Source organism: Oncorhynchus kisutch, linkage group LG7 (assembly GCF_002021735.2).
Source record: "Oncorhynchus kisutch isolate 150728-3 linkage group LG7, Okis_V2, whole genome shotgun sequence".
Classification (NCBI taxonomy): domain Eukaryota; kingdom Metazoa; phylum Chordata; class Actinopteri; order Salmoniformes; family Salmonidae; genus Oncorhynchus; species Oncorhynchus kisutch.
In genome coordinates, this window is record NC_034180.2 from 12,090,445 (window position 1) to 12,105,719 (window position 15,275).

At 43.0% G+C, this 15,275-nt stretch overlaps 1 protein-coding gene across 1 annotated transcript in view; it reads left to right on the forward strand.

Moving 5' to 3' along the window:
- Nucleotides 1–15,275, forward strand: part of LOC109894191 (catenin alpha-2) — a 690,086-nt gene that overhangs the window by 655,355 nt on the left and 19,456 nt on the right. The window contains 2 exon segments of the mRNA XM_020487470.2: nt 7,415–7,596; nt 13,407–13,512. Of these exon segments, the coding sequence (XP_020343059.1) occupies nt 7,415–7,596; nt 13,407–13,512 (288 nt within the window).

The following is a 15,275-nucleotide window of genomic DNA, read 5'->3' on the forward strand; positions in this document are numbered from 1 at the left end:
AAAAAAATTAGCTAGAATGGTCTCACCTGACATTTCACACTTTTGTTTTAGCCCTGAACAAGCATATCTGAGTCATCTAATTGGTTGACAAGTTGAATCAGGTGTGCTTCCTCTGGAATAGATCAAATACAGCCTTATACTCAGCTGGCCCCTCCCCGGTTGTTGTGTTAAATACTCTACAACAAAGCTTTCTTAGTGTCCAACAAGCTTTCTCTACCCTTAACCTAGTTCTGAACACCTCCAAAACAAAGGTTATGTGGTTTGGTAAGAAGAATGCCCTTCTCCCCACAGGTGTGATTACTACCTCTGAGGGTTTAGAGCTTGATGTAGTCACCTCATACAAGTACTTGGGAGTATGGCTAGACGGTGCACTGTCCTTCTCTCAGTACATATCAAAGCTGCAAGCTAAACTTAAATCTAGACTTGGTTTCCTCTATCGTAATCGCTCCTCTTTCGCCTCAGCTGCAAAACTAACCCTGATTCAGATGACCATCCTACCCATGCTAGATTACGGAGACATAATTTATAGATCGGCAGGTAAGGGTGCTCTCGGGCGGCTAGATGTTCTTTACCATTCGACCATCAGCTTTCCCTGGTAGTCTAATGGTTAGGATTCGGCGCTCTCACCGCAGTGGCCCGGGTTCGTTTTCCGGTTAGGGAATGAATAAATTTTTTGGGGAGGCAGGTAGCCTAGTGGTTAAAGCGTTGAGCCAGTAACCGAAAGGTTGCTAGATCGAATCCCGAGCTGACAAGGTAAAAATCTGTTGTTCTGACACTGATCAAGGCACTTCTGTTCCTAGAGCATCGTTGTAAATATGTGTTCTTGAAACTTCTTAGTTGCCCCCTTTTTTTCAATTTTCGCCTAAAATGACATACCCAAATCGAACTGCCTGTAGCTCAGGCCCTGAAGCAAGGACATAGGTACCATTTGAAAGGAAACACTTTGAAGTCTGTGGAAATGTGAATTGAATGTAAGAGAATATAACGCAATAGATCTGGTAGAAGAAAATACACCATCTTTGAAATGCAACAGAAAGGTCCCACATCTAGCCATCACTCTGGTTGTAATTGGGTCCACAAATGGCAGCAGTGTATGTGCAGCTATTGGCTGTCATAAAAGTCGCTGGAAATAGCTAAATTACGTCATTACCTAATTTGCATAATTGGCCATGTGCTTGTCATTGTGATGGATGCTGTAGGAGAGAGGAATAACGTCGTGGGAGAGACAAATTGTTTGTCAAAAACACCATAAATATGTTTAGAACAAATTTACTTTCTGTCGATTCTTGTTTTTTTCATGTCACAACTCCAACCCTCCTCCTTTATCCGAGCTTGGGACCGCCAAAAGTGACCCAAAAGAGACACTCTGGCGGAGTTACTTCGTTTTTTATTTAGAAAATGTGTAAAGTTTTTTGTTTAGTTTTCTTAATTTGGTTTGGTTTTTAACCTTATGAGCCTACAACAACACAGTAAAACATGAATATTCTTAACCATACATTTTTTTAACATTTTTTTGTTTACAATCTACATTAACAATCTAAATGGACCTAAAAGAGACAATAGAAAAAACTGTAAATGGCAATGTGAGAATGATGGTAACTAGTCTGGCTCTAATTCAGGTTAATTGTTTGTTTTTTCCAGACCCCCCTCCACACACACACACACAGGCTGTGCTGGCTCACAGACAGAGTGGGTCATTGTCATTTTGGTCAAGGCTCTCTATGGCAGGTTCAGCAACTGAGGGAGCTGACTTAACTGAGTAGCAGCTGATGTGCCAAAAAGCTGCAAAAAAATTATCAGGCAGCTGGTGCTCATAGCAAGCCTCACCAGACAGCTTCAGTCCATATCGAATGTTTAGGATGGAGTTAAGGGTCTGCAAGGACATCCGATTTCTAAGTTTGCTTTTTACCACACTCATCTGGCTGAATACTCTCTCGACTTCAGCATTGGAGTGTGGCAAGGCCAACACAGACACAGCAGCCATGGCAAGTTCTTGAAACGAGTTGATAACAGCTGCATCCCTGAACTTCCAAATCTCACTCCAGAAGCCCAGTGTGTTTTTTGTCTCATTACATTTACTAAGATGAATGGCACGCCATTGCTGGACAATCTCTTCAGGGGAGAAGCCAAAGAGCGTGGCTATTTTTTCTATTTCTCCAGGGCTCTTATTGTTTCCTCCACATTGAAAACTGACATGTACTGCAATGCTTCGATGTTGTCCGGCAATCTCACCCTCAACTCATTAGTGAGGGAGACGGTGAAGGCTACACACCGTTTTCGGACATTGTTTTCATCCTCAGGCGCAAGTTGGAGCTCAGCTGCCTTTGACTCAAAAAGGTAACCAATGTACGGTTTGGGACTGATGTATCCATCTATTGGCCCTTTGAGTACATCAACATTTTCCACTGGATTCAACACCTTGCTGCTCACAGACTTGATCAGACTAACCAAGCTGTCAAGTAACTTAAGAGGATCTACTTGCTCTCCCTCAAAAGCCTTGATGGCCAACTGTACCTCACCCAGCACTGACTTTGAAAAAGTCAGATCCAATATGTTTTGAGGATCACTGTACATGGAGTATAAAACCTCAGCCATGTAGCAGTGTTCACTGGACTTGTTGACTGTGAAATGCAGCCTAAGCTCCTCCCACTGGTCCAAAATGCGTGAAACCGTGGGTTCAATGGAGAGCCAAAGTGTGGCACACACCGTGGTTATCTGTAAAGGTTTCTCCCCACAGTTGATGGTCTCACAGTTGATGGTCTCATCTGTGCTTTGGAGACACTGAAAACCAGTTATAAGTCTCTCGTACCAAGATCTCCACATTACGGGGGATGGTGTCATTGGAAGCATGACCTCCCTCCATGACCTCCCTCCAACTCAACAAGCCCCAGAAATATTGATACAATTGTCTGTTTGGTGTCACTAAAGTACCTTATCACAACCCTCAGGTACTTAGAAACGCTTACATCCGTGGACTCATCGAGGAGGAGGCTGAAACGCTGGTCACCCACATCTGCAACCAACTTTTTCAGAAAGTATGGTGCTAGGACACCATTAATCATTTATGTGCACTTTGTCCTGTGCCTTTTGAAGTGGGTAGCAGCAGTGGAGTCTGAGAAAGCAGCTCTACATTCTTCTTCAATGTGATCAGATGCCAGCATGGAAGAGTGTTCAGCGATAACTAATGCCATGGTGGCCTCAGCCTTTTTTGCAGAGTACATTTTTTAACCATAATTGGCAGCTTGTTTTGGGTGGAACTGTTATAAGGCTTTGCCTTTTGAGTATGTTTTTGAGTTGTCATGTGTTTTTTACATCACTAAGTTTGGTGTAGAAATCAGCCTTACAATACAGGCAGTATGCCCGTGTATCATCTCCAATAAACGGCTTCAACCAGCCTTTGAATTCAGGGTGTGATTCCCACTCCTTTCTGTATTTTTGAGTGAACAGTTTAGACTGAGACATGATGAGCTAGCCAGCTAGATGTTTAGCTTATGTCACAGAGAGGCACACACACAGTGGACAAGGTGAGTAAGTGACTGAGGCTGTGTGAGTCAAATGCAGTGATTTATTTTTGTGCAGTGATTTATTTTAGACAAAGAACATTTTACATTTATATCCCATCCTGAATATAAGCCAGGGCGGGATCAACCAGCGGCGGCTTCCCGCATGCTCGATTCATTTGCAGTCTGGACGCGGAGGGGTGAACATCTGGGAGGGACTGCTGCGTGAGGACTGGGCCGACTGTGAGTGCTTTGGGATGGGATGGGGCCCCCCGGCAGCTCCCACTGCTCGTTGAGAAGAGAAAGAACGATACGTGCTTTCACGTCAGAGTCTCCAACAGTCTCCAATAACACCAGAGGAAGCTAGTTGCTAGTTGATTTTTGAAAATGTGTCGCTAGAGGGTTCTGAATGCTCGCTAAGTTGGCAACACTGGACGAGACACCTTTATTTAACCAGGTAGGCCAGTTGAGAACAAGTTCTCATTTACAACTGCGACCTGGTCAAGTTAAAGCAAAGCAGTGCAAAAAACAACAACAACACAGAGTTACACATGGGATAAACAAAAGTACAGTCAATAACAATTGATAAAGGAGGTAAGGCAATAAATAGGCCATAGTAGCGAAGTAATTACAATTCAGCAAATGAACACTGGAATGATAGATGTGCAGATGATGATAACTGACTTGCCTAGTTAAATAAAGGTTAAATAATTATTTTAAATATTGTTTTATTTAATCAGATTTCCCACCAATGCTCCTTATAGGACACATCACTACACTCTATGCTCCTCTGTAGACTGGTCATCTCTGTAGACCCGTCGCAATACCCACTGGTTGATGCTGATTTATAAAACCCTCTTTGGCCTCACTCCCCCCTATCTGAGATACCAACTGCAGCCCTCATCCTCCACATACAACACCCGTTCTGCCAGTCACATTCTGTTAAAGGTCCCCAAAGCACACACATCCCTGGGTCGCTCCTCTTTTCAATTCGCTGCAGCTAGCGACTGGAACGAGCTGCAACAAACACTCAAACTGGACAGTTTGATTTCAATCTCTTCATTCAAAGACTCAATCACGGACACTCTTACTGACAGTTGTGGCTGCTTTGTGTGATGTATTGCTGTCTCTACCTTCTTGCCCTTTGTGCAGTTGTCGGTGCCCAATAATGTTTGTACCATGTTTTGTGCTGCTACCATGTTGTGTTGCTACCACGTTGTTGTCATGTTGTGTTGCTACCATGCTGTGTTGTCGGGTGTTGCTGCCTTACTATGTTGTTGTCTTAGGTCTCTCTTTATGTGGTGTTGTCTCTCTTGTCGTGATGTGTGTTTTGTCCTATATTTATATTTTATTTATTTTTTGTTTTGAATCCCAGCCCCCCTTCCCCCGCAGGAGGCCCTTTGCCTTTTGGTAGTCCGTCACTGTAAATAAGAATTTGTTCTTAACTGACTTGTCTAGTTGAATACAAATACAATAAATACGTACATAGAACGACTGCGGGTCCCCGAGGAGAGGTTTGAGAACCACTGTTTTAAACCACTACTCAAACGCCAGCCTGAGGCATCTAAACATGGGCACCTGCCCAATTCTTTTCTCCTTGACTCCTTGCCTCATGTCCTCTCTCCTTGCCTCCTCTAATCCCATTGGAGGAGAGGGTCCGAGGTGAAGGTCCTTGGATCTTCTCCACCGATGCGGTTTAAGAACCTTGTGAGGAGAGAGAGGACACAAGGCATCAAGAAAACACTCATTGAGAAAGAGCCCTGGTCCATCTTGCTCTGAAACTGAAACCAGCAAGGCTCCAGTGGTGAAATGGTTCCACTTGGCAGCACTGACAAAAGTATAATATCTGGCTCCGAGACTGTAGAGAGGGAGTGATCAGTAGGGTGACATCTGGTGCTGTGTGATTGAGAGAGCAGTGTCTGATGGCACTTAAAACAGTTTTGCCTCTCTCACGCTCTCTTTCCTTCCGTTCTGAGGTACTTTATGAGAGGAAGACGAGTCATTGGTGGTTGTTATTCTCTTCCTCACACCTCCATGGGTGAAAGGTGATACACGGTCACGCTGAGCTCATCCTGCCGGTCACCCCCACACACCAGCTTTGCTGTGAAAGAAATGTGGGATGGGATGTAGACAGACAAAACAGACGGAGGAGAGAGGGGAGAGGAGAGAAAAAGAGGCAGAGTGGGGGGGGGGGAGTTATTTCTTAATGAGACCACGGATGCTTATAAAGACAGTTTACGTGTTATGGCGAGAGTTTATAAGCTGTGCATGGAAAACCTTGCTTCCGGGGTCCCTACCTCACATCTCCTCCAATGAGCTTTGAGAGGGAGCTGAGAAATCGAGGAAAGGACAGAGTAGGAAATCATTAAGCATAGAGTTTACTGTACACTATAAAAATTGAAATCTAAGCAAACCTAAATATCTTATATTGAGTGATAATTCACCTAAATGTTTTATTTTTTTCTTACCAAGCTAAATTATCTAACGTCAGTGGCATATTGTTTGGTTAAAATAAGCAAAACTAAGCATTAAGCATATGTCATTTATCTTATTTCAAGATTTTTTTCAAGATATTTTGTCTTAAGGTAAAATATCAAAATATCTTGAAATTGTCACGCCCTGACCGTAGATTGCTTTGTATGTTTCTATTTTTAGTTTGGTCAGGGTGTGATGTGGGTGGGTATTCTATGTTGTAGGTCTAGGTTTTCTGTTTCTATGTGTTTGGCCTGGTATGGTTCTCAATCAGAGGCAGCTGTCTATCGTTGTCTCTGATTGAGAGCCATACTTAGGTAGCCTGTTCTCCAATTTTGAGTTGTGGGTGATTATTTTCCGTTTCAGTGTTTGCACCATACGGCACTGTTTGGGTTTTCATTTATTCTCTTGTTCTTTTGTATTCATTCTTGATTAAATGGTATTATGGATACGTACCACGCTGCATTTTGGTCCTCCTCTCCTTCCACCAACGAAAACCGTTACAGAAATAAGATAAATTACTTGTATTAAGCCTTAGCCTTTTTTAGGTTCAAAATAAGCACAATTATCTGCCAATAATGTTAGATCATTTAGCTTGGTAAGAACAAAAACACATTTTAAGTGAATTATTACTCAATATATATACATATTTAGGCTTGCTTAGATTTTCACTTTTTGCAGTATAGGAAGGGCGAGGTTAAGAACAATATCAACCATGCAATGGATACTTCATCTTTCCTTTCCTTCTCTGTTTTGGATCAATATTACAAACTTACTCTTCTCCCCTGCACTCCCCTGCACTCACCTCAGAACGTTGAACAAATACATTATTCATTGACTGGTATAAGAAGTAAAGTAATTAGACATTTATCTCACAAATAATATCGGACCCTCTACTGTGCTGGTGACCTTGCTTAGAAATTTATGCCATCTCAGACTTGCCTCGAATGGCTATGGCAAGAGAGCAAAATGTATTCTCATAGCAAAATGAGCAGAGGAATGGATTTTTCTCTTCGCGAGTATAAGATGTCAATGGGTTTTGGGAGCGCTGGTTGATTAATCGCCAAGGTTATAACTTTACTCGGAAGTCTTTCAGAAGGGCAAAGTCAAACGCTTATATCTATTCTCATTGAGTAGTTAAGGAATATATCCTCAAAGTGGCAGCCCGCTAAATATTTTAAGATCAATTGATGCTTAATCTTCAGTGTTTGTTGTATCAAAGTTAGCCTTTTCATTGCCCGTGTTAAAATTTTTGATTATTCCTTCTCTCTCTCTCTCTCTCTCTCTCTCTCTCTCTCTCTCCACTCCTTCTCTTGCTCCTCAATCTATTCTTCCCCCTTTCACCCACTTCCTCTTCTCCCTATATTGTTTCACTACTCATCCTCTCTTTTTGACTCCCCTACTCACCTTCCTCTACATCTTCCTCCTCCTACCCCTCTCAGGCCATCATGGCCCAGCTGCCTCAGGAGGAGAAGGCGAAGATCGCCGAGCAGGTGGAGAGCTTCCGGCAGGAGAAGTGCAAGCTGGACGCCGAAGTGGCCAAGTGGGACGACAATGGCAACGACATCATCGTCCTTGCCAAGCAGATGTGCATGATCATGATGGAGATGACGGACTTCACCAGGTACAGTAACAATGTGGCTAAAGAGAACCTAATTGAAGTGACTGGTATTCCTTATAAATGTTAATGTAATAATAATAATAATAATGTAGAATTACTAGAATGGGTGTCACCATTCAAGTCAACAGGTTTGTTATGGGTGGACCAGTGGCCATTTGCAAATGATGCATAACAATACCATGTCCGCTATATTTGAGTGTGCCCGTAAATCATTCATTAAGTCTTGCAATGGAAACCGTTTACCATTGAAGTACCAAACGGAAGCAAACAGAACGAAACCCGGGAGGGACCTACATGAATTTAATAGAAACTCTAGTTTTCGTTGAAAAACATTTTCCGTTTGGAGTAAACAGTTTCTGTTGCTAAAAGGTTTTGCAAAAGACAAAACATTTTGTAACAGAATCGGGAAAATGAATACACCCCTGGGGTCAATCAAGATGGCAGCCTGGCAACAGTAAAGTAATGTTTGGTTTTGCTCAATAGTATTGGTTTATTATATAGGATAGGATAGGATGAACTTTAATGTCCGAAGGGGAAAATTGTCCTAAACACACAGTACTGCTGTATACAAAATACACACATGTACATTACACACTTAACATAATACATACATTGCACGTTGCCCTTATCATCATACACTTCTCATATAGCCACATACATAATACTTTGCATATTCCCTTATTCTGTCAGTGGCATACTAACACAGCTCAGCTTTGCATATTGCCGTTTAGGTATTTCATGGACATGGGAATGAAGGTGTGCTTATATCTGTACCTGTAGGGGCCCTATAGCGTCTGCCTGAGGGGAGGAGCTGATACCAGAGTGAAGTACATAGGAGGGATCTGAAATGTATTTTCTGCACTTGTCTGATAAACGGTCTGTTCAGAAATAGTCTGCAGGGAGGGATGTTGCCTCACACCCATGACCTTCATTGGCGGTTTGTATCAGACGGGCAATTTGAGATTCGAGTTGAACTGATAAATTGCCAAACCAGACTGTAGTTATATGTACATTATCCTAAAACAAAATATAAATGCAACATGCAACAATTTCTAAGATTTTACTGAGTTACAGTTCATATAAGGAAATCTGTCCATTGAAATAAATTCATTAGGCCCTAATTTATGGATTTCACATGACTGGTAATAAAGATACTGTATGCATCTGTTGGTCACAGATACCTTATATTTAAAAAAAGGTAGGGGGCGTGGATCAGGAAACCAGTCCCTATCTGGTGAGACCACCATTCACCTCATGCAGCGTGACACGTCTCCTTCACATAGTCGATCAGGCTGTCGTGGAATGTTGTTCTCTTCAATGGCGATGCGAAGTGTGAAATGTCTGTTAAGTATGCAGGCCATGGAAGAACTGGGACATTTTCAGCATTCAGGATTTGTGTGCAGATCCTTGCGACATGGGGCCGTGCATGGGGCCGTGCTGGAACATGAGGTGATGGCGGCGGATGAATGACATGACAATGGGCCTCAAGATGTCATCGTGGTATCTCTGTGCATTCAAATTGCCATCGATAAAATTGCGTTTGTTGTCCGTAGTTTATACCTTCCCATACCATAATCCCACCGCCACCATGGGGCACTCTGTTTACAAAGTTGACATCATCAAACCGCTCACTCACACGACGCCATACACATTGTCTGCAGTTGTGAGGCCAGTTGGATATACTGCCAAATTCTCTAAAATGACATTTCTCTAAAACTACATTCGAGTTGGCTTATGGTAGAGAAATGAACATTCAATCTCTGGCAACAGCTCTGGTGGGCATTCCTGCAATCAGCATGCCAATTGCACGCGCTCTCAAAACTTGAGACATCTGTGCCATTGTGTTGTGTGACAAAACTGAACATTTAGTGTGGCCTTTTATTGTCCCCAAACAATTGTCCCCAAAACAAGGTGCACCAGTGCAATGATCATGCTGTTTAATCAGCTTCTTGATATGCCACACCTGTGTCAGTTGGATGGATTATCTTGGCAAATGAGAAATGCTCACTGACAGGGATGTCAACAAACAAAAACATTTTACAGAAATAAGCTTTTTGTGAGTACAGAACATTTCCGGGGCCTTTAATTTCAGCTCATGGAAAATGGAACCAACAACTTTCACGTTGTTTATATTTTTGCTCAGTTTAGTATTTTATATGTTCCTTACCTTCGCAAATCTCATTTGTTGTGTTAATGGTTTGCCATGTTCTGTTGTTCCCAGTTCCTAGCCATGCTAATTTGTCCTTTGTGCATTCATTTGAATTGAAGTATTACTAGTTATGAGTGTGACTAGTATCGGTATGGGTAGGATCAGCAACCACACACAGGCAACTCACTTCACTACAGGCTGTTCGGGGCTTTTTGTCATAACCCAAATCTAAATCAAATCAAACCCACATGATTCAACAAATAACGAGCCTTTGATTGGATGAATCAAGTGCTTTAGTGGCTAGGCTGGAACAAATCGAAATCCAGGTCCTGCTATTGGTCAGGATAACAGGTGTGGGCTGGGATTAGGCTGTGTAGACCAGGAGCAGCTACCTGCCATTACACATTGTTTTTCTGTAGATTAACAGAGATCCAACAGTATTTTATTCCCATTGAGTTAGACAGAATAGAATGTAGCCAAACCAGGATGATTGTGATCCTGTGTACTGTTTACAGTGTGGATGTTCTTTGGAAGGCAACAGCTTGTCTCCGAGCCCCCACCATCTGTATATCATGTCATAGCCCTGTGCTGAACCCAATGTTCATATTCCAAGGTATGGCACTATGATTCAGTGGACAGAATATGCGAGCTCTGCAGAGCTCAAAAAAAGGGAAAGACTTGCTTGCCAAATGGCATTCTATTCCCCATATAGCACACTACGTTTGACCAAAACACTATTTGGGATGCATCCATGCAATGTCATAATGTTTAACTCTTATGGATGTGGTGTGGTGGTGATGATTGCACTGACTTTAGTCAAGTGACCCTTGTGGTGACATTTGTGGAATTGGCGAATATAATGTTGCCATGCAACTTTGATAACCAAATGGCACCCTATTCCCTATATAGTGGGATACTTTTGACCAGATCTCCATGGGCCCTTCTCAAACGTAGTGCATTATATGAGGAATTGGGTTTGAGATGCAGCCAATGACACATCATGCATGGATTCACAAATGCCCAATTACCGTGATGTCAGCCAATACACAGTTGAAGTCGGAAGTTTACATACACCTTAGCCAAATACATTTAAACTCAGTTTTTCACAATTCCCGGCATTTAATCCAAGTAAAAATTCCCTGTCTTAGGTCAGTTAGGATCAGCACTTTATTTTAAGAATGTCAAATGTCAGAATAATAGTAGAGAGAATGATTTATTTCAGCTTTTATTTTCTTTCATCACATTCCCAGTGGGTCAGAAGTTTACAATTAGTGTCTGGTAGCATTGCCTTTAAATTGTTTAACTTGGGTCAAACGTTTCGGGTAGCCTTCCACAAGCTTCCCACAATAAGTTGCGTGAATTTTGGCCCATTCCTCCTGACAGAGCTGGTGTAACTGAGTCAGGTTTGTAGGCCTCCTTGCTCGCACATGCTTTTTCAGTTCTGTCCACAAATTTTCCATAGGATTGAGGTCAGGCTTTGTGATGGCCACTCCAATACCTTGACTTTGTTGTCGTTACGCTATTTTCCCACAACTTCGGAAGTATTCTTGGGGTCATTGTCCATTTGGAAGACCCATATGCGACCAACCTTTAACTTCCTGACTGATGTCTTGAGATGTTGCTTCAATATATCCACATAATTTTCCTCCAGCATGATGCCATCTATTTTGTGAAGTGCACCAGTCCCTTCCACAGCAAAACACCCCCACAACATGATGCTGCCAACCCCGTGCATCACGGTTGGGATAGTGTTCTTCAGCGGGCAAGCCTCCCCCTTTTTCCTCCAAACATAACGATGATCATTATGGCCAAACAGTTCTATTTTTGTTTCATCAGACCAGAGGACATTTCTCCAAAAAGTATGATCTTTGTCCCCATGTGCAGTTGCAAACCTTAGTCTGTCTTTTTTATGGTGGTTTTGGAGCAGTGGCTTCTTCCTTGCTGTGCGGCCTTTCAGGTTATGTCGATATAGGACTCGTTTTACTGTGGTTATAGATACTTTCGTACCTGTTTCCTCCACTATCTTCACAAAGTCCTTTGCGGTTTTTCTGGGATTGATTTGCTCTTTTCGCACCAAAGTACGTTCATATCTAGGAGACAGAACGCGTCTCCTTCCTGAGCGTACTATTGTTTGTACAGATGAACGTGGTACCTTCAGGCGCTTGGAAATTGCTCCCAAGGATGAACCAAACTTGTGGCGGTCTACAATTTCAATTTCTTTTGATTTTCCCATGATGTCAAGCAAAGAGACACTGAGTTTGAAGGTAGGCCTTGAAGTACATCCACAGGTACACCTCCAATTGACTCAAATGATATCAATTAGCCTATCAGAAGCTTCTAAAGCCATGACATACTTTTCTGGAATTTTCCAAGCTGTTTAAAGGCAGTCAACTTATGTATGTGTATGTAAACTTCTGACCCACTGGAATTGTGATACAGTGAATTATAAATGAAATTATCTGTCTGTAAACAATTTTGTGAAATTGTACTTGTACACAAAACTATGGTTTGTGAGCAAGAAGTTTGTGGAGTGGTTGAAAAACGAGTTTTAATGACTCCAACCTAAGTGTATGTAAACTTCTGACTTCAACTGTAAGTGACTACTACTCTATATCTGTTTTTTCAGCAAGTCATCCTACAACTAGAAAACTACATCTGCCAATCTATATCAATAGAGTAGTGATACCATATTTGGTTAAACTGTAGGCTAAGGGCTCTATTCAATCAGATCCGCTTTAGCAAAAGCAGCTGCTCACCAATTTGTCGGCTCCAATGCAGTTCCGACACCGCTAAAACATCAACTAGGAGAGTGACTGCTATCGCTGGTTAACGCTTGATCTGATAAAACTTAGGCCTAGATCCAATCTAACCTGTTACCAGATCTGTTGTAGCCTTTCTGACTCCATTGCTTTTATTGTCAAGATAATTCCATAAGGAGTTGGCAAGCGAGCAGAAACAGACTGGTACCAATACTGATGATCTTTGAGAAAGACCTATGTTGACAGCTGTCAGCTACTAATGATAGAGCACCATGATTTGAGAAGAACGCATCTAGTTGCGTCCCACGTTTTGGGTGTTTTTGGAGCATTGATATGTTTTTTAAGTTTTACGAAGATTACTACTGGCGTTTTTATCTTATGCATTATTTGCCCCAGGACTACCTGACATGATGACTCCTTGCTGTCCCCAGTCCACCTGGCCGTGCTGCTGCTCCAGTTTCAACTGTTCTGCCTTATTATTATTCGACCATGCTGGTCATTTATGAACATTTGAACATCTTGGCCATGTTCTGTTATAATCTCCACCCGGCACAGCCAGAAGAGGACTGGCCACCCAACATAGCCTGGTCCTCTCTAGGTTTCTTCCTAGGTTTTGGCTTTTCTAGCCACCGTGCTTCTACTGCATTGCTTGCTGTTTGGGGTTTTAGGCTGGGTTTCTGTACAGCACTTTGAGATATCAGCTGATGTACGAAGGGCTATATAAATAAATTTGATTTGATTTGATATTTATTTGTGGCAATGTATCTTGTGAATATAAAATTGACCTTTTATTCTGTTAATATCAAGTATTTCAGCGAGTGTTTGCTCTCTGCATTTGGTTAATAAAAACGTTGAACTTTAAACATACTAGAACTTAAGTCCTGTTTCCCTGTGTTCCACACCAGAGGCAAAGGGCCCCTGAAGAACTCCTCTGATGTCATCAACGCCGCCAAGAAGATTGCAGAGGCAGGCTCCAGGATGGACAAACTGGCCCGTGCCGTCGCCGACCAGGTAACACTTACCCCAGTTGTGTATGTGTGTCTGTGGTCAGGATAGATCCCCTTTTCACTATATTGCTTATCGGCGATCGTTTCCCAAACCTCTCCTAAGCACAACTTCAGTTGGTCAACCAATCAAACCTGTATAATTGGAATCGGCTGTGCTAGTTCTGAATACATCAAATCAGTGGCACTAGATGGGGCGATTCAAGCTGAGGTTTGGGACACCAGCTCAGACCTGTCCAGGGTGTAGAAGCTAGGGGAAGGAGTTACAATAGAGCTAGATTAAATTAAACCGGGCCTATGCCTTCAGGCAAAGTGAATGAGGTGTGTAATATACAGTATGGCCAACAGGGACTTGGCACCCTGTTCCCTATATAGTGCTCTCAAAAACAGTGCGACTTGGTGTGTTTGTTTGTGGGCAGCAATGGATCAAGGCACAGTGGGCTGTCTTGGAGCAGTGCTGGTCATCCCAATGGGACTTCCTTACTCTATGAGAGCAGAGAGCAGGAAGCTAGGGGCTTTTGTCTGTGTCTTTAGTCTAATTAGCGGCGCTGAGGTGTTGCATCCATTCATTTTCAGATGAGTACCCTCTCCAAAACGCACTGACAGACTATTTTCAATATTGAATCAATCAATGCGGCTGCTCCTCCTGGCTGGGGAAGATAAGGGGAGAACGGGGTAGAGAGGTGTGTGTGTGTGTTTGTTAGATCTTAGTAGTGGCACTCCAGGTAATACATTATCTGCCTCTTAATTTTATTTTTATTTTTTTACCCCTTTTTCTCCACAATTTTGTGGTGTCCAATTGGTAGTTACAGTCTTGTCTAATCACTGCAACTCCGGTACCCACTCGGGAGAGGCGAAGGTCGAGAGCCGTATATCCTCTGAAACACAACCCAAACAAGCTGCACTGCTTCTTGACACAATGCCCACTTGACCCGGAAGCCAGCCGCACCAATGTGTCAGAGGAAACACTGTACACCTGGCGACCTGGTTAGCGGTCACAGGAGTCGCTAGTGTGCAATGGGACAAGGACATCCCTGCCGGCCAAACCCTCCCCTAACCCGGGCGACACTGGGCCAATTGTGCACCGCCCCATGGGTCTCCCGGTCGCGGCCGGCTGCAACAGAGCCTGGACTCCAACCCAGAATCTCTAGTGGCACAGCTAGCACTGCGATGCAGTGCCTTAGACCACTGCGCCACTCGGGAGGCCTGCCTCTTCATTTTCATCCGTCTTGAATAAGCTATGAGAATTAGCCTCATGTAGCCTCATGCACAAAGACTTGTTGATTCATTAGGACGTGTTCTTCTTCCTGGTGCTGTTGTCATAACTCAGGGAAAGCTGTGCTATCACAATCTGTCTGATGACATTCAAATTATGAGGATGTTAGTGCAACAGTAGTGTCTGGTGGCACTTTATATCAGAGGATGACAGGCTGGAATAGAATAAATGGAATAGTATTAAACACATGGTTTCTTTGTGTTTGACACCATTTCATTCACTCCATATTATTAGCCGTCCTCTCCTCACCAGTATCCTCTGGAGTGCAGTGTGTTTCTGAGCCTGGCATGAGTCTTGTGTGTGTGTGTGTGTGTGTGTGTGTGTCATATTTGAAAAAACACAGAGCTCCCGGCTATAGTGTGTTGTTGAACCGTAGCCACCGTTCACTCTGCAATCAGGGCTGGGTGGGAGTCAGGCGGTGAATATCTGTCATATAGCAAATCACTGGCAGCCTACCCTCGGACTGAATCAACACACGCTGAAACTGAGCAGGT